Here is an 18,064-nt window from a genome sequence, read left to right on the forward strand (position 1 = left end):
ACAATCATCCGCTTGTAAAGTGAAATCCGATATGATTGATACTTCTTAGGGTCATCTGCATATAATTCCTCAAAATACTGAAAAAACAGGCACAATGGATATTTGTTTTTCTGTGTGTCTTTGAGGGGAATTCAACTTCTCAGCAAAATCAATTTAAAAATATTTTTAAAACCCAAATAATTAAAGTATATATTCTTGAAAGGCTCTGCCATTGCCTTCTGATCTTTCCAGTATAGATGATTCTAATTATATATATATGCATATATATATATATATATATATATATGTATATATATATATATATACATACACATATATTTTCACATGCTCAGAGGACACAGGCAACATCATTTCACGTGCTCAGAGGACACAGCTCAGGCATCATCATTTAGCAGGTAAATAGAGCAGTGGCGATTATTCCTCAGATAAAGCTGTTATTTCACTCCTCAGACCTGCTCACGAGTTGCTCTATTTTTTTTTTCCGCTGTCAGCAGTAGTGACAAGGGCAAGAAGGCAAATGAAGTGAAAGCGAGAATCACGGCAAGGTGGCACTCTTGTCTGAAGTTGTAAAGGCTGGTGAGAAGCTGCGTGCCCTCCTTGCCTGAAAGGCAGCATGGGGAAGGCCTGTGGAGTATGCTTCCAAGAGGAGGGAGAAAGGCCATCTTTGTGTTTGTGTTGGGAGGCAGGTGGGTAAGAGGGTTACACAGGGTAGGGTTTCTAAGAACACTAAGCCTAGATCTCACTGCTGTTTTACTATTCTGCTCAAGTGTTTCCTAAAGAAATGCACAATTACGAATGAGAAACTGTATAATGGTTTTGAAAAGTGCATTATTCCCTACACTTAAGTTTGAAACCATTCTCCAGAGTGAGGTATGAGAAGCAGCTGACTTAAGGAGGCTTTTCTAAAACTCAGAGAAACTCATTAACTAGTCTCTTCCCCTTAGAATTTGAAAGCTTGATTTACTTTTCTATTAGCTATGAAAAACTGCCAAGAAAATTCATCCTGCAGACAAGCTTGCAAAAAAAATGGTGAATCAACTTAGCAAAAAAAAAAAAAAAAAAAAAAAAGACTCTGGGAACGTGCCATCCAGAAGTATCTTGATTTCACGGTTTCACCTTGTATTTTAAGATAATCATTCACAAGCACAGCATTTATACACTGATGAATCATTATAATTTAGCATATTTATCAATACTTAAGCATTCAAGCACTGTTAGTTCAATTTAAGCAACAATACACTTGAGAGTAATAAAATGACATTTTAAAAATATTCCATGATTCAGAATACTTTCTCCCACGAATTAGTAATATTTCAGTCACTCTGGAAAGAGTCCAACACCTGCTGTCACTTGCCTCTCCCATTCCCACAACAGAGCCTCATGCAGCAAGCTATCCTCAGAGGGACAGACAGTGAGAAGAATACTTTTAGGTTTTATGTCTAATTTAATAAAAGGTGGGTGAATAGATGACACTAGAAAACTATTTGTAACATAAATGATCACTAATGGAGTTTCGGAGTGGTAATTCAGACTGTTAAATCTGCAGAGAAAATCCAAACTATTTTTATTAAAGGTCATTAAACCCTGAACAACAACAAAAAAGACTGGTCACTACCAAGTCTTAATAGCTTTTCTCAAAACTAGGCTGACATGACAATATAGATTTTATGTAGAAATGTGGAGCTATAACTTTTCAATGACTTTTAATTTAATAAATATATTTATTAAACTTAAGTAGGTTTAAAAAATCTGTAATAAGTTATTTTGTGACAGAAATATTTTAGAAAATATTTCCTGTAAAAGAAAGAAAGAGGAAAGAAAAGGAATAAGAAATAACTTGGACTCTGTGCCAGCACTCAGAATCTGGCAAGAGAAAAAAAAAATATTCATTGCACTTCTGTTAGAATAAAAAATGTACAAACTTGAATCCTGATGTCCCTGTACCCTGACCTGGGGTCAGGTATGCTGACGCTGTCCAATGTCCACCAAAAGCCCCTGCTTCGTTCTGCCAACCACCTTTCCTGACCGTCACTCCAACCCCACCTGTCTGCTAGAGATGGAGGCAGGAATGGCCTTCGTGGCTGCCTAGGGACCAAAGGTCAAAAGAGCTTGTTCCTGGTCTCTACTGTGACAACCACATAACAACCTCCTTATAATGGCAGGGTCTGAAGCTGAAGTGGAGAAAGGAGGTCACCTGAGTTCTCAAGGATAGCAAAAGCCCAGCACACAGTCAGGGGATATCTCCCAGACCCTCTAAGCTAGGTCTAAGAATGCTCAGACACGCCAGAGCCTTCTGTCAGAAACACAACCTGTGCACGTGCCTTTTTCATTTCTACCAACACAATCACATTTTCCTTACTCCATCTCTGCTAGAGAAAGAGGGTATCATGTGTGAGGCAGTGAGTCTCTCCCAGTCAAAAAGGATGTGTTTGATCAAAAAGCAACTAGGACCGTGCTGGAGGGCCAGGCACTGCCTACTAAGGAATGCACGGACCTGGGCGCCTCTCCTTACCAAATTTTCGTTGGTTAACCTGGTGATCTCGTGTTGCAGGCTGGCCTCGATGCGGGCCTCCGGGGGCAGCTGCAGGTTCTGGGCCAGCAGCTGCTGCTGCCGGTTGTTCTCCTCCTTCAGGCTCTGGATCTCTCCACGCAGGGCTTCAGCCTCATTCTCGTGGCTCCTCTTCTGTGACTGGAGCTGGGATTCCAGGAGCCTGAGGAGAAGCCACACAGGTTGAAAAGGGAGAGGACACCTGAGTCTCTGCTCGGTGGGTGTGACACTTTGTGCTCACTTGCAAGGGCAGGAAGAGTTTGTGTAACTTCTGATTTCATTAAAGTCAAGAAGCTCAAACAAGGGCCAGCAACGGAAACAAGCGCTCTCATATTTGTGTCTTTCTGAATTGTGGACCCTGCTACAAATATATCATCTTCAAAGGCTCTAACAAATAGAAAAGTTTAAGCTCTTTTGAAAAGTTTATAAGAAATGATGACTAAAATAATCAATTTAAAAGACACAGCTTTAATCTGGTTTACAACATTTACAAACTAGCATTTGAGTTGGCAAAGACAATACCTTTGTCACAGAGTAACTACACTGCAGAGGGCAAGATTACAAATTTCCAATGTAATTAAATATGCCTTTAAGAATTTCAGTGTTACTAATTTCAGGCAGAGAGTGTGCCCAGGGTCTCATTTCTACTTTCTACTCTTATCTCTGAAGGACAGAAAGGCTTGAGTGTGACTCTGAAATATATACAGATTTTCCCAAATGCAGATCGTTCTAAAACTTCATATACATGCATTTTAAATTTGTCATCTTCTCTCTTCCCCATAAACTTCCATATCAATAACAGAATCCTAACAAGACATGGTTTTAGAACTGAGATGTTAATAGGATGAACAAAGTGGTTACTGCTTCTCTGAGCAAGCATGCAAGTCAGCTGTGCCTGTAAGTAGACCAGGGTGTTGGTGGTGAGAATATCAGCACCCCTCATTTACCATGCACCCCCACTCCTACATCCACCCCTTTTCCAAACACAGAACCAAGTTATGGTTACAAATTAACTAACACAAAGAAAGAAATGACGTCCTTTTATCCTAATCCCCTTTGTTATCAACTGCTGGGCAAAAGTTAGTGATGCCATTGCAAGCAAATTGTTAACAACAGACTGAAAATATCTAGTAATTATAAAATTTCAAAGGAATCTGAATAACACCACAAAGTTAATAATGATGGCTTGTGGTTAGAACAAACAAAGCAGAATAAGCAGGAACTCCTTGAAAAAGAAGTTAAGTATTTTAAAAATGTAATTACTAACGTAGTATTTTTATGAGATTTTAAAAATACAAATATCCCTAGAGCAGATGAATGTCTATGTTAGAAAGCTGTGTTGTTTCAATTTTATTTTGCTTTCCCCTAAACACATGTAATGTGTTGAGTTTAGGTAATTATTTTGAACTGCAGCAATGCAGGAGACCCCCCCTGATTTGTGGTCTCACATATCAGAATTTCACAAGAATCACATAGAAGGCCAAATTATGCACTCAACACTGCTGTTAGGCAGCATGGTACTAATATAGAAGACCGCACTGTCTCAATGCCACAGGTGCTTATGTCCTTTCGATTAGTCATTATTCCAAACAAGAAACCACTAAGTAATAGGTATTAATCTCTCCCACGGTAATTTGGGCTCTAGTTGAAAGGTTTTGTCTTTTTTCCCAACTCCTACTGGGAGATTCACAAATTTTAGCGTGTGAAAGAAAGATCCTTCACTTATGGCCTGCAACTCCTATATTCACTATCAATCCATTTCAGCTTTAATTGCATCCTTTAGTGGAGAAGATTTTTAAGAAGGTGTTGGCTGAATTTTCTAAGTTTTGCTGAAATTTACCCAGGAAGACAATTAATGTATAAGAAACATAGAAGTTAAAGTCAGGAAGACACTGTTAGTAAGAGAAACAACAAATTAATAACATTCCATTTTGAAGAGACAAATATAACCTGTTGGCTTGTTTTAACCCTTCATAAACCAGCCACAGCTCTCCATCCTCATTCAACTCATGGCAGTCCATAGCAGGTGATCTTCCATGCAAAAGGAACAACAATGCAAAACACAAAGGGATACAGGACGGTCATGAGATGATGATGGACAAGAGCAGCACATGGTATTCCAATACTTAATTAAGTCAATGAGACTTTTTTTATTAATTACAAATGACTTTAAGACATTATCAAAAAAATTATTTTTGGTTAATTTTTTAAAAAATGGGTAACATATGACATCACATGTCAATGGGTAGAAAGTAAAACAAAATACAATCAAGGAGTGAGAAGCACTTTTTCTGCAAAATCTGAAATGAATGAAAAGGTGAGAAAGAGGTTCTGTTTTTAACATTTTATTCAGCTAGCAAAGTGATCTTATATGTCACATATTATATTAGAGACCAAGCATGACAATCACACACACATAGAACAAAAACTTCAGCTACTGTCTTCATGGGGCAATCTTCACAATCCATTTCAAAATGAATGAAGCTTTAAGTCTTCTAAGTAGAAACTGGTTTTCACTTAATAAAATCTGCTTTCCTATTTTTAAAACTGTCTTAAGAAATTCTTATAGGGGTAACTTATAAATAAGTATATGTCCAAAGTTCTCAGCTTTTATGACATGATTTTTAAAAAGATTTTTTGTGTCAAAAATTAACGTTAAGATCTGGAGAAACTGCTTTTCTTTTAGAGATGTGACACATTTTAATAAAAGTATGTATAAATAATAAATAATAATGACAAAGTCAAGTACAGGTTTTTTTTCTACCTGGAGTATAAAAATAATATTTTGGGGTATTTGCCATCAGACACTGTCCTACATCCTTCCACGTGTATGATTTCATTTAGTTCTCCTAGTAACCCATCATGTATCATTTGCGACACTGCAAAGGGAGACAATGAGTCTTAGAAATAAGATACCTGTGGAGGTTACACAGCTGGCAAGTAGCAGAGCCCAGGGCTATCTGACTCCAGAGTCCAGGTTTTTACTCTTCCTACTAGACTTCTCTTTATATGATGTGTACATAAAGCACAGGCCAGAGAATGCTCTTCTGTTTACCATCTCCCCTTGGAGAGTTTATCCATTTTCATGGTCGCAATTATATTATTATATGTTGATGACTTCAAAATTTGTATCTCAGTCTATATACCTCTCCTATTCCAGATCTATATTTTCAACTGCCTATGGATTTCTCTCCTTAGATGTCTTCCTAGCTCCTTAAATTCATTACTTATAAATCTGCTGGTCATCTCCACCCTGAACTTCCCCACACTACAGACCCAGGATCATGAAATGGCATCACCACATCCAACCAAGTATCCAAGCAGACACTTGACAGCCACCCTCCATAATTCCCTATCCCTCACCCGCACATCCAAGCCACAAGATTTACTGGCTTCATCTTATGTATCTTATGTATCTTTCAAAGTGTCCCCTTTCAATCTCAACTGCCACCAATCACATCAAAGTCACTGTAATCAGTCATTTAATTACAGTAATAGCTTCCTAACTAGTCTTTATGCCTTCAATCTCTTTCTACTATAATCTGTTCTCTAACATAAAAGCCAGGGCTAGCTTTCTAAAATTCCAATATCATATCATTCTCCTACTTAAAACATTTCAACAACTTTGACTGTCATTGGAGTGATGTCCATATTGTCTTGGCTGTCTCCCCAACAGCCTACAAACTCTGTGAAAGCAAGAACTACATTTATCTTCCTTACTATTCCCAGTGTGTGACACAAGGCCTAACATGAAAGTGGCACGCAATACATATCTGGTGATTGAATAGCAGAGTGGATGGGTGGACAGTGTAATATAGCTCTTTCTATACTAACACATTCTTACATAGAAGTTATGCTTATACTTTATTCATAAATTAAAATTTAAGTTTAATCCAATACTTCTTAAGCATTCTTCATTCTTACCCATAAAACAAGAATAGTACCTTAAATTTTGTATGGCAATATTCTTTAGTCTGTAAAGTATTTCTGTATACTAGCCCTGATATGACACAGCAGGAGACTTAGACTGCACACTTGTAACACAAATCCCCAGAATCATCTTTCTCCGTGATCATAACATGTTCTCTTAAGCATGTAGCCTGTAAATTCAGAGTTCAAAAGCAAAGAGGCTCTGTTGGGAAGTGGGGGTGGTAGGAAGGCTGAAGGAATTGCAGAGATGAGACTTCACTCTGTGATAATCTCAGCTACAGGGGAAGTCTTTAGTAAAGTTTCATCATTTAGGGCTGTGCAAATCCTGTACCTTCAGTCAGACTACCCAAAGCTCTTGGGTGCTAAGTGCTATCTATAACTTCACTTGTGTTTGTGGTAAATAAGATAAAATCAGAGTTAGGATTTTCTCAAAACACCTTAGGAAATGTGACAAATACTTGGTCTTAAATATCAGGGTCCCATCCAAGTACTCTTGTAGAATGATATGGCCAACACTGATATGATTCCAGATACTTCCTCACTTCTCTCCACTCTGAATTTCAATTACTGAAAGCTAAAGTTGCCCCTATAAGCCTTTACAAATAACCAACCATCCTGAACAAAATATGAAAGTGACTACCCAAGACAGTCCAACAGTGAGCAATTGGTTTTCCTCTCAAGGCTAAGACCCTAAATAATACAGAAATATCATCCCTTGATGTAAAGAACATTCATTCCCCTTGACCCCTCTCATCAATAATGCTACCTCAATATTATAACTGAGATTTTAATGAGGAATTTATTAGAAACCTTGAATTCCCTCTGAAGGTCAGATGGTGTCTAGTAAAGGTCAGATGATGTCTATATAAACACTCTGACTTACTGTACAAAAGACTGGCTTAAAGACAAAGATACACATGACTATGATTATACCAAAATGAATAAAAAGAAAATGGGCTTACCTGTTTGTTTCTTTCAAACCAATGTATGCTTGTGCTATTTCACCTTTATCTTTCATTTTTTGCACATCTTCCAAAAGTATTGTGGAATCTGTCATTGTATTCTGAAGGGGGAAATGACACATTTCCACATTAACAGTCAACTCGAAAGCTTTAGACCACACACAACATTGCTCTTTCCTCCAGAAGAGAGGATTTATGTGTTCCCCCAGAGCTCCTGGTCCCACCAGAGTGCCAGGCCTGGCCCCATGCAACTACAGAGGAGGGTCTGGCACAGGCAGCTAAGAGCAAGAGACACCTTCAGTCCCTCTCTTGAAAATCCCTATTGCTCTACTACAAAGGTGGTGAGATTCTAGAGCACCAGTGTCCTGTAAATAAAATCACTGATGGGCTGTGTGTATTTTACATTATGTGTAAAAATATATATATGTGTGTGTGTGTGTGTGTGTGTGTGTGTATATATATATATATATATGTATACAAATATATATATATATATATATATATATATATATATTTCATTAAATAGCTCTTTAGTGTCCTTGCCTGATAATTGTTCTAATGCTATATAATTACACAAATATATATATTTCAAAGTATGTATATATATATTAAGTATATGTATACTTAATATATAAAGATATAGATATATTTCCAAGTATACATAAAGTATTACAACAATAACTAGGTAAAAACACCAAGCAACACTGAATGAACAAAGACCAAAACTATTCTTTCTATTACTTGCCATCTAGTTATAATAAAATAAATGCCCCAGTAAAACACTGTAAAGTTTGACATAAACCTCATCTTTCCATTTTAAAAGCTCAGTACAAAAAAGTGGATGATATGCTTTAGTAAAATTAGAAGTTTTTTCTCACATATTTAAATATATATAAATGGGAATGATTTAGCTCCCTGTAAATATCTACCATCTGCTGTTATTCAACTAACTCTTTTTCCGTCTGTTACATTATAGTATGGTACATAAGTTTTTGAAATACATATCTAGTAGGTCAGCATTACTAATGATTTTGTATAAAAAGCACTTTTCTGCCAACATTTTTAATTCCTTTTTTATTTTTCCTTTTTAGTCTAATCTGTCTGACAACCAATGTAATTTCCACATCTTGCTTCTACTTGGCTACTCTCTGTCTCTCCTAAATCAGGGCAAGAATAGACTAAGAACTATTGTTCTTTGGCTTCTAGAGAATAATACACTTTAGAACACAGGGGACCATCCTATTTGTCTAAATAGTATATGTCCAATCTGTTAGTCAATGTTTGCTCTAAAGCAAGGTCTCACAATGAAGTGGACTTAATAGAATACATTTCGAATACCATGATCTTAGAGACCAGTTCTAAGTTCAAGACCAGATCTTGCTAAGAAACATACTTCAAAAAATCCTACTTTTCTCCTAATGCTGTCTTTTTTGTAAGTTTATAAATGCATCCTCAGAGAAGACCAAACATAATCTGATAAGAGCTTTAACAAGAGCTTATGTTTTACTGAATTTTAAAAATCTTTCCCATAAATACCACATAGAGCATTTCTTTAGCTATTATTTCTAAATATTTTAGTACATATTTCATAGAAAACTTTTTTTCTCTTTCCCTGAAAGAAAATTTTTCTATTCTACAAAGGGCTGTACTCAGATTTTTGACATTTAAGTAGCAACTCTGAAAGACCCAATCCCTATATTAAATGATGCCACATGTATTCTCTGATATCTGAACACCTATATGATGTAGTTTTGAACTTTCAGTAAATTAGGTAACTTGATCCTATTAACTAATGTAAAGGAAAGATAAACTTCTTGATAGGCTGCTTTCCTGGTAGTAAGCAGCCAGTCCTTCCCTCAGCTGGTCCATCTTAGCTAAGAAGTGGTGGTTGGGGCATGGGATCAGACTTGGACCACAAGTGTTAGGAAATCCCTGACTCACTGCTCAAAGTTTGTCTCCCCTCAAGCCAGTGACCAGAAGTTCAGAAATGGTTGCACCATGTAGGAAAATCCTACCCTTCCCAGGAAGGCTGTACTCCATTCCTGAGGCTCTTTCTCACCCTTGGCCAACAAACCCAGAGCTTCGAGACAAGAGTGCAGGACACACTGAGCTTTTAGGTGTGCTCCAAGTTACGGGACTCCCATCCCAAGCCCCCATGCTTGTGGATGGCCTACCATAACTACTACAGTGAGTCAGAGAGCCAACTCTGAATTAGAAGCCACGGAGACCTCTCTGTTGTCCAGACTGGAGCCTACTACATCATTTTTCCACTGACTTCTCACACACGTAAGGGTCAAATAGAAAATTAATTTGTAAATATCAAAACAGACTTGGTGGCCAGAAGCATCAATTGCATATATTGGGGAAATAAAACTTAGGGTTAAATAAGGTATTTATTAATTTTTTTTTTAATTTTGTAATTACCTTGTCATCCTGAAAATCACAAGCCAGCAAGCACAAAGAACAAATGGAGAAAACAATAAGCCCTTAGTTCCATAAATAAACCCATCAATGAGCACCATCATAACAGAGCAAAGCTAACTGTAAAATAAACCCATGAGTTGTCTCTCCTAAAACCAACTCTGTAAATAAATTAGTATTCATGGAACTGGCATGAGGTGGACATTAGCATATACATATGTGATAGTTCTCACTTCTCAGGAAAAACTGCTTGAAATCCTATTTGAGTTGTTTTGGTTTTTCTAATTGTAGGGCATTTGTGAGTATGTGAGAAAATGACCCTCCTGTTAATGTGTAGGGGTGAAATTCTTATCCTAGGTCTGTGAGAGTTATGGTAATGCTCTGATAGGAGGTCATTTGTCCAAGTGAAGCCTCCCAGAATACTTGGGGGTGAAGCAGATAAACTAGACATGGCTGGGCTGGATTATCACCTAGCTCACTGGATGTCACTCACTACTGCCCTGCAAAGGAGTTGTGAAATGAGTCTCTGCAACTGGAAACTGAGTGCGACAGCCAGGGGTTTGAAAAGTCTTTATCTGTGTCACAGGCATTTTTCTAAACAAAGAAGAAGCTGCTGCCATGTGTAGGCTGGGAATTGGAGAGCAGGGGCCTGAGAGTTGGAGACAGGGCCATCCCATTAGGGGCTAGAGAGTAGTTTTGAGCTGGGTAAGTGAGGATGTGTGATACCACAACTATGTGCTCTGTTAGCTAGGTTGTTTTCATGTCCCTTGGTTCATTTTTCTTTTCCTTTCCCTTAACTTTAGCTAAAGTTTCTTGTTAGAATACCACTTTGTCACCAAAGAACTAGAGAGAGGAGTTGTGATTTTGGACTCTGCTCCAGCTAGTGTGCAGAGACAGGCTTGTATCTCAAGGCCCAACCACAGTGGTAGTCATGGGAACCAAACTGACACAGAGAAGGTGAGACGTATAGGGCCAGGTCAAAGGAAAGATTCCTCTGCCAAGATCGTCTCATTTCAGACTGAATGGTTTGTGATTTGTTGTAAAATAAGAAAGCCCATTTCTTTATATAACTCTATTTATGGCTGGGATGTTTTTTCCCTCCCAAATTATTTAGTCACAAATATCTTGTTTTCAGAATTTGATATTTTCTGGATCAGTGTTGATCTCTCAGGTACAATCTGCCTTTCTTAAACCCAAATGTTATGTGCCAGAGTCAGTATTTTAACCACCATGCAGAACTACCATTACTCTGAGATCTTCCAGTTAATTTATCATATGGTATGTCATGCAGCTGGATTACTTGATTGTCTAATTCTTGGTAACATTTTGTTTGCTGCATGAACATGGGCAGGGACACAGGCTAGGTTTTAAGATGATTACCCAGAGTCTCTCTGATGGCAAATGACAAAAAGGCCCATCTTTCACCAACACATGACAGCACTGGGTCTCAAATTACCTGAGGCTTCACAGCAATGACTTTGAAGGGCCATGTATACCCTCTGGCATGGGTCCTTTCTGTGGAATCACTACATGCAGCCCCTCTCACCCGCCACCCATTCCCCCCCCCCCCCCCCCCCCCCACCCAGCCCCGGGTTTGGGACAGCTCACCCTATTAGACAGAATTCCCTGAAGTGAGCAGAAATCATCTCCATGGAACTTCTACTCAATGATCTCATTTCTAAGCCTTTTATATGTTATCTTTCCAGTTAAAAGGGTTATTTTCAACAAGTAATTTTAAAGTCATATTTAATACCTTCCCACAGCAAGACAATTTATGGATTTATGTACTTAAAAAAAAGAGTAAAATCTTATTTCTTATTTATTCATTTAAGTAATCTGTACACCTAGCATGGGGCTTAAACTCACGAACCTGAAACCAAGAGTCACATGCTCTTCTGACTGAGCCAGCCAGGCACTCCAAATTTTACTTCTGATCAACATTTATCATGGCCAGATTACTACTTCAAGATTAATTTTAAAAGCCCTTTGCTTATGAGAAATGAAACTTGGAAGATCATTTGGGATTTCATTTATTTTTTGCTCACTTTAATTGGCATTTTCAACAGTTTTAAAGCAACATTTAGATTTTTAAAAAAATGACAATATCCTTTAGACTAAATGCTAATTAGACTAAAAATGCTCCTAAGTGTTTGCTTCATTATAAACTGGAGGAAAAGGATAGAAAGAAAGAGGCTTGTTCCCAGACATCCACTTTGGTCACTTGCTCATGCTTACCTTGGGTTGGATAGCCTCCTTCTGGCTCACCAGCTGAGATCTCAAGATGAGGACTTCCTCCTTGCGGACATCGAGCTCCTCACTCACAGAGGTCAGCTGCTCCATGAGGACACGGTAGGCTGGTGCACCTGGAGCGGTCACCTCTGGGGCACTTTTCTCACTAAGTGCCTTGCGTAACTCATTTAGCTCATTTTTCAGTTTTTTGTTTTCTGATTCAAGCTCTTGGCGCTGTATGAAGAGACAAAGAATAGTTCATTGCTGTTATCTTCAACTTTACACTGGAATTCTCTCTTCGCCCAAGATGGTAGAATTGTGCTGGAAAAGACTGTAAGAGTTACCCTAGTGAATGGCTTCCCAGGCTCTACTGGGAACTCTGTTCTTCAAATTAAGAAAGCTGACATCAAAAGGGATTTAGCAAGGTGAATGGTAGTTTGCTTCATCAAACCAAATTCCAGAGTCACATTTATTCCGGGCCTGCCTAGGGAGTGTTCACAGGCCTGGAGGGATTGCTGAGCCCCAAGGGGTGAGTTTAGTCCAGTCCTCTTAGAGCCCAGGTTTTGTTCGCAGGTAAATATAAAGGCAGGTATGAGGGTGCAGCTGGTCAGGTTATTTCCAATGAATTGGGGCCTGGTGGGGTTAGCTAAGGACTGGGGACACGGGACACGGGCTGATGGGAGCCCAGGGCTGCAGTTGGAGTGTGCCTGCAGGAAGTGGGTAGGCTCTGTTCCAGAGACAGGGCTGGGCTCCTGCCGCTGGGCTTTGACCTGGGAGTGCCACAGAGCCTTCAGAGGCCTGGGCTGGTCCTGTTCCCAGCAGTGCTCCTGCTCACAGAAGGTTCAGATGAATAGAACCCTGAAATCCTAAGTAGCATCCTCTTATTTCCTTTGTAAAGCAGAATGGAAAGAGCGTTGAAATCTTAGACTTTCAACTTCTAATAAAAGAAATTACCATATCATTTAAACTAACAAAATTCCATTCAGTGTTTTGATGACAACAAATAGTATATTTTTCAAACTTCACTGACATGTGTGTGACAGGCTTGGGAAGTTGCTGGCAGAAGTCCTGGGAGGTTGGGAGGAAGGGATGGGTCACCTCTTCCTTCCGCCATCCAGATGGCCACACTCATCGTTTACCCCCTCCACACTTTCACATACTACCAGCCATCCCCATGCTACCAGTTAGCATTGCCCTCTGCACACGCCCCTCAAACAATGGCAATGGCAGCCCAGAGTAGCGTTCTGACACTGAAATACAAATGTCTCAGGATACTGGCTGGGAAAGAGTAAAGCAGACAGGTATTTGAAAGCACCATGCTGCCTTGTTTAGCACATCACATAAGGCCTTACGACAGTGGAAATGAGACACTTCTGGGTGTCAAAGACAAAATATTTTATTGTTTCTTCCAGAGCAACTACCTTGGGTTTGTAGCACCATACCAAACCTGTCAACATGTTACAGTAAAACAATTTATAGTCTTTTTTTCTACTATAGAATATATAATGCTTTCTTTCATGATGTAATCTATTCTTTTTTTTTTTTTTTAAATTTTTTTTTTTTCAACGTTTATTTATTTTGGGGACAGAGAGAGACAGAGCATGAACAGGGGAGGGCCAGAGAGAGAGGGAGACACAGAATCGGAAACAGGCTCCAGGCTCTGAGCCATCAGCCCAGAGCCCGACGCGGGGCTCGAACTCACGGACCGCGAGATCGTGACCTGGCTGAAGTCGGACGCTTAACCGACTGCGCCACCCAGGCGCCCCGATGTAATCTATTCTTAAGTGAAAATGAATGAGCCTTCCTATCCCCAGTCTCCCATCACCTGGTAATCAGATTCGTATTGCTCCTTTCTACAAGAGAAAATATGAATGTCTTTACTTGGACACTAAGGTCTGATGCTGTGCTTCCCAAACCTTAAAGTGCATCAGAATCACCTAAAGAACAGATTGTGTGGCCTCACCCTTGGGGTTTCTGATTCACACCCCTGGGGTGTGAGATCCACAAATATGCACCTCCAACAAGTCACCAGGTGATGTTGATGCTGCTGGCCCAGGGAGCACATTTTGAGAAATACCAAGCTAATCCCTGGGAACTTTATGATCTGGGCCCCATTTTTAACATACCACAGAGAATGTCTTTATTTGTCCATTTTTGTGTGATCTGGAGATGACAATCCTACGTTCCATGGACCTGTGCCATCCCATCCCATATGATCCTTGTCTTATATGACCCATATTGTGAGTTAGTCCTTTAGACAAAGGGTACAAAAGGCAAAAGAGTCAGGATAATAGAGATGACTCTTTGCTGCCACCCTTTTTTCTCTTCGAAAACATAAGTACTGTCACAAGTAGTGCTATTACTGAAGGAACAGTAGATTTATTCATTTTATAATTTAGAAAGGGCAAAAGGGTTCTTCAGGGTATTTTATTTTATTTTATTTTTTTAACGTTTGCTTATTTATTATTTATTTTTTATATATGAAATTTATTGTCAAATTGGTTTCCATACAATACCCAGTGCTCATCCCAAAAGATGCTCTCTTCAATGCCCATCACCTACTCTTCAGGGTATTTTAAAATACTACATTTTTTGGGGGGCGCCTGGGTGGCTCAGTCGGTTAAGCGTCCGACTTCAGCCAGGTCACGATCTCGCGGTCCGTGAGTTCGAGCCCCGCGTCGGGCTCTGGGCTGACAGCTCAGAGCCTAGAGCCTGCTTCCGATTCTGTGTCTCCCTCTCTCTCTGCCCCTCCCCCGTTCATGCTCTGTCTCTGTCTCAAACATAAATAAACGTTAAAAAAAATTTTTTTTTAAAATAAAATACTACATTTTTTTGGTAAGAATTAATTTTCAAACAAATGATGCTACGAACCTAGGGTATTTAGAAAGTTTCCTACTGTCTGGTATTCAAGATCAGGTTCTACCCACCTGACAGCAAATCTCTTAAATGTTCTAAGCATCCTTTAAAAAGGAAATACCTTATCTGAGAAGTTGTGACAATGACTAAGATAAAGTGTAGGAAAAACTTTTCAAACTGTAAAGCAAATACAAGGTATTATCAGTAAAGTGTTTATTAAAGGTCAGTGGAAGAATTCTAACTGCCTTCAAGGGGAGGGCTGCTAAAGAAACTATGGGCTGGGCAGGGATTCTCTACACCTAGATGTGCAGCCTCAAAAGGAAGCAGTAGCCACCAGTTCTGGGCTGTAGGAAGTTGCAAATCCACAGAGGACAGGTCCTACTAATGTAAATTATGTTCCACATCACAGTATTAGGAAATAACGTATCAGGACCAGATTGAAGTAATATTATTGAAAAAACAATAATGCAAAAACCCTCATGACAGTTTAGGGAGACCCTAGGAATTCTCAAATACACATAAAGGCTTTAAAATAATGTGTTTCCTTATGCTATTTTGTGGCTTTTCTAATTCTTAGCTTTGGTTATAATCATAAACCTTGCTATAGTTTTCTAGCTATTCTAGAATATAGTTCACAAGAGGAGAAAACAGTAAAAAATAAACATAGGCAGAAAATGTCTGAGAAAAAGAAATTTAAGACTAATAACCTGATTAATAACCTAGAAAAAATTTTAAAGCTGGGGATGTTTTGATAGCTGATAGCCTGATAGCCCAAACTTCACAGGGCTGACAAGGTTCTGATTCTGGAAAGCAAAGGAAGGAGCTGAGTGAAGCACAACCTACCCTGATTTTAATTTAATTTAATTTAACTAATTTTAATTAATTAAAGTAAACTCTATGCCCACCGTGGGGCTCAAACTTATGACCCTAACTAAGATCAAGAGTCGCAGGCTTCGCCGACTAAGTCAGCCAGGCTCTCCAAGTACATCTATCCTTTATCAAGAAATACGCTCTTGTTTGTTTTAAATCTCAACTCTTGGGTTACCCAAGATGCTTTGTATTTTAAGAACTCCTGTTCCTTCTTAATCAGAGCCTTTTCTTGTGTTTAACTGCTCTGGGACACACAGTGCCTGCTAGATAGACATTGCCTTTAACCATTAAGAAGACAATTCTTTACCTTCATTTTCCTCCTCGCAACAGTTTCTAAAAAATAAAACAGAATATGTTTCTACTGTAATACCTAGCAAACTAATACCTAGTTATCTTCCTCTACAAATACATAGTTTCAGTGGGGTTTGGTGGTTAGAGTACGGAATTTGGAGCCAAAGATAACTATGTTCAAATCCTGTTCCTGTTGGTTTCTAGTGGGGTGATCTCAGGGAAGTTATTTATATCTCTTAGCCTCAATTTTCTCATCTGTAAAATGGGAACTAAAATACTCACTTGCAGTATTATTCTAAGAATTAGAGCTAATATGTACTTTACATAATATATACTTTGCATACTAAAGTACATATTAGCTCTAAGATTACTGTAAGAATTAGAGCTAATACATAAAGTATAGGCATTTAAAAATGATGATAATAATGACAGCAACCAACATTCGCTGGGTACTTACTATGTGCTGGGCATTATCCTAAGCAGTTTACTGGATTACTTCACATAATCTTCAGACAGTCTTATAATATAAATATTACCATTATCTCCATTTTATAGATGAGAAAAGTGAGGCACAGAAAAGATACATCACTTATACACAGCCATATAGTGGCAGATCTGGCATTTGAACCCACGCAGTCTGACGCTAGAATCCATAGCCTCAAATGGCAGCTACTGCTCCTGATCTGCTTGGACTCAATTCTAGCTTATGTGAAATAGAATCTACAAAACGTAACAACACAAGGCTAGAAGTAAGGCCTGAATAAGGTTGAAGCTAGGACTTCTGGTGCCCTTAAGGACATTCTGTAAGAAAAACAGAAGCTCTGAGCAGATTACTTGCCAAAACAAGATATTCAAAGCCTTGAGCAGTAACTTCCCATTACCTTGAGTGACTCATATTCCAGTTCTGCGCCTCTAATTTGTGGTCTTTCTTCTTCCTAGGGAAAATGTAAAGTTAAAAACTTTATAAATAAGTAGTTATATTTTAATTGTCACATTTTTACCCAGAATATTTCCTTGCTCCACAGAAAATAGTGAGGAGAGTTGAGCCCTCACTAAATGAACCAAATTCTGCTTAGATAAAGTACTTCTGGGCAGGGTTTCCATTAAAGAAGAGATTGCAGACTTGCACATAAAGTCCCAGACTCAGAGCTCAATTTGCCCTTAGCCCTGGGCTGGAGGAGCACTGCATACCTTTGCCTTGCTGCGGAGCACCTGCTCCTCCTTGCGGTCCAGCTCATCCTGCATCACCTGCTTCTCCTGCTCCAGCTCTGTGACCCGCTTCTGGAGCTTGAGGAACAATGACATGTCCAGAGGTACCTTCTTCTCACTTGGCTCCTAAACCCCAGAAATCATAAGATGGTCAAGATGATCCAGAAGATGTACAAGCCAATGGGAAAATAATGAACAGTCCAATAAAAAAAAAAAGAGCAAACTTACAGAAGAAAAATAAATGGCCAAAAAGTATATAAATAACACATCCAACCTAGCTAATGAATAGAGAAATGCAAACTAAGCAACAATTAGCACTACTTTCCCCTGTCAGATTGGCAAAGACTGGAAAGATTGAGAATGCCATGTGTTAGTAACAGCGTCTTATATAATACTGATGGAAGTATAAGTAGGCCTTGTAAAAGGGCAAGGTAACTGCACTTATTAAAATTTAAATGTGTATACCCTTTAACCTAGCAATATGTGTTTAAGAATTAATCCTGCAGAGATTCTTATACAGGTACACAAAAATATATAGAAAAAAATGTTCATTGCAGCATGTTTTACAATTGTAAAAAATGGGCAAAAAACCCCTGAATGTCAATACAAGAGTTGCTTAAATCATAGTATAACCACACTATAAAATATTTTATAGCTGTTAAAAAAAAAAAAGAAATAGATATACATGAGTGGATAAATATGTCCTAGATAAAAGCATTAAGTGAAATATACAAGTTGTAGGGGTATT

The 18,064-nt window shown here is 38.7% G+C and overlaps 1 protein-coding gene across 5 annotated transcripts in view; it reads right to left on the reverse strand.

Annotated features, from left to right (window-relative positions):
• MYO5A (myosin VA) overlaps positions 1 to 18,064 on the reverse strand; it is a 197,262-nt gene that overhangs the window by 24,868 nt on the left and 154,330 nt on the right. For 2 of the 5 annotated variants that reach the window (XM_086710706.1, XM_086710710.1), the window contains exons 26-32: positions 17,299 to 17,442; positions 16,989 to 17,042; positions 12,097 to 12,324; positions 7,441 to 7,541; positions 4,499 to 4,579; positions 2,513 to 2,711; positions 3 to 77 (exon numbers count right to left, since the gene is read on the reverse strand). In XM_086710706.1, coding sequence (XP_086566832.1) covers positions 3 to 77; positions 2,513 to 2,711; positions 4,499 to 4,579; positions 7,441 to 7,541; positions 12,097 to 12,324; positions 16,989 to 17,042; positions 17,299 to 17,442 — 882 coding nt within the window. The remainder of the gene's footprint in view (positions 1 to 2; positions 78 to 2,512; positions 2,712 to 4,498; positions 4,580 to 7,440; positions 7,542 to 12,096; positions 12,325 to 16,988; positions 17,043 to 17,298; positions 17,443 to 18,064) is intronic. The other 3 variants (XM_086710708.1, XM_086710707.1, XM_086710709.1) reach the window with 3 other exon arrangements.

This window comes from Puma concolor, chromosome B3 (genome assembly GCF_028749965.1).
Source record: "Puma concolor isolate L17-30 chromosome B3, mPumCon1.1.hap2, whole genome shotgun sequence".
In the NCBI taxonomy this organism is placed as follows: domain Eukaryota; kingdom Metazoa; phylum Chordata; class Mammalia; order Carnivora; family Felidae; genus Puma; species Puma concolor.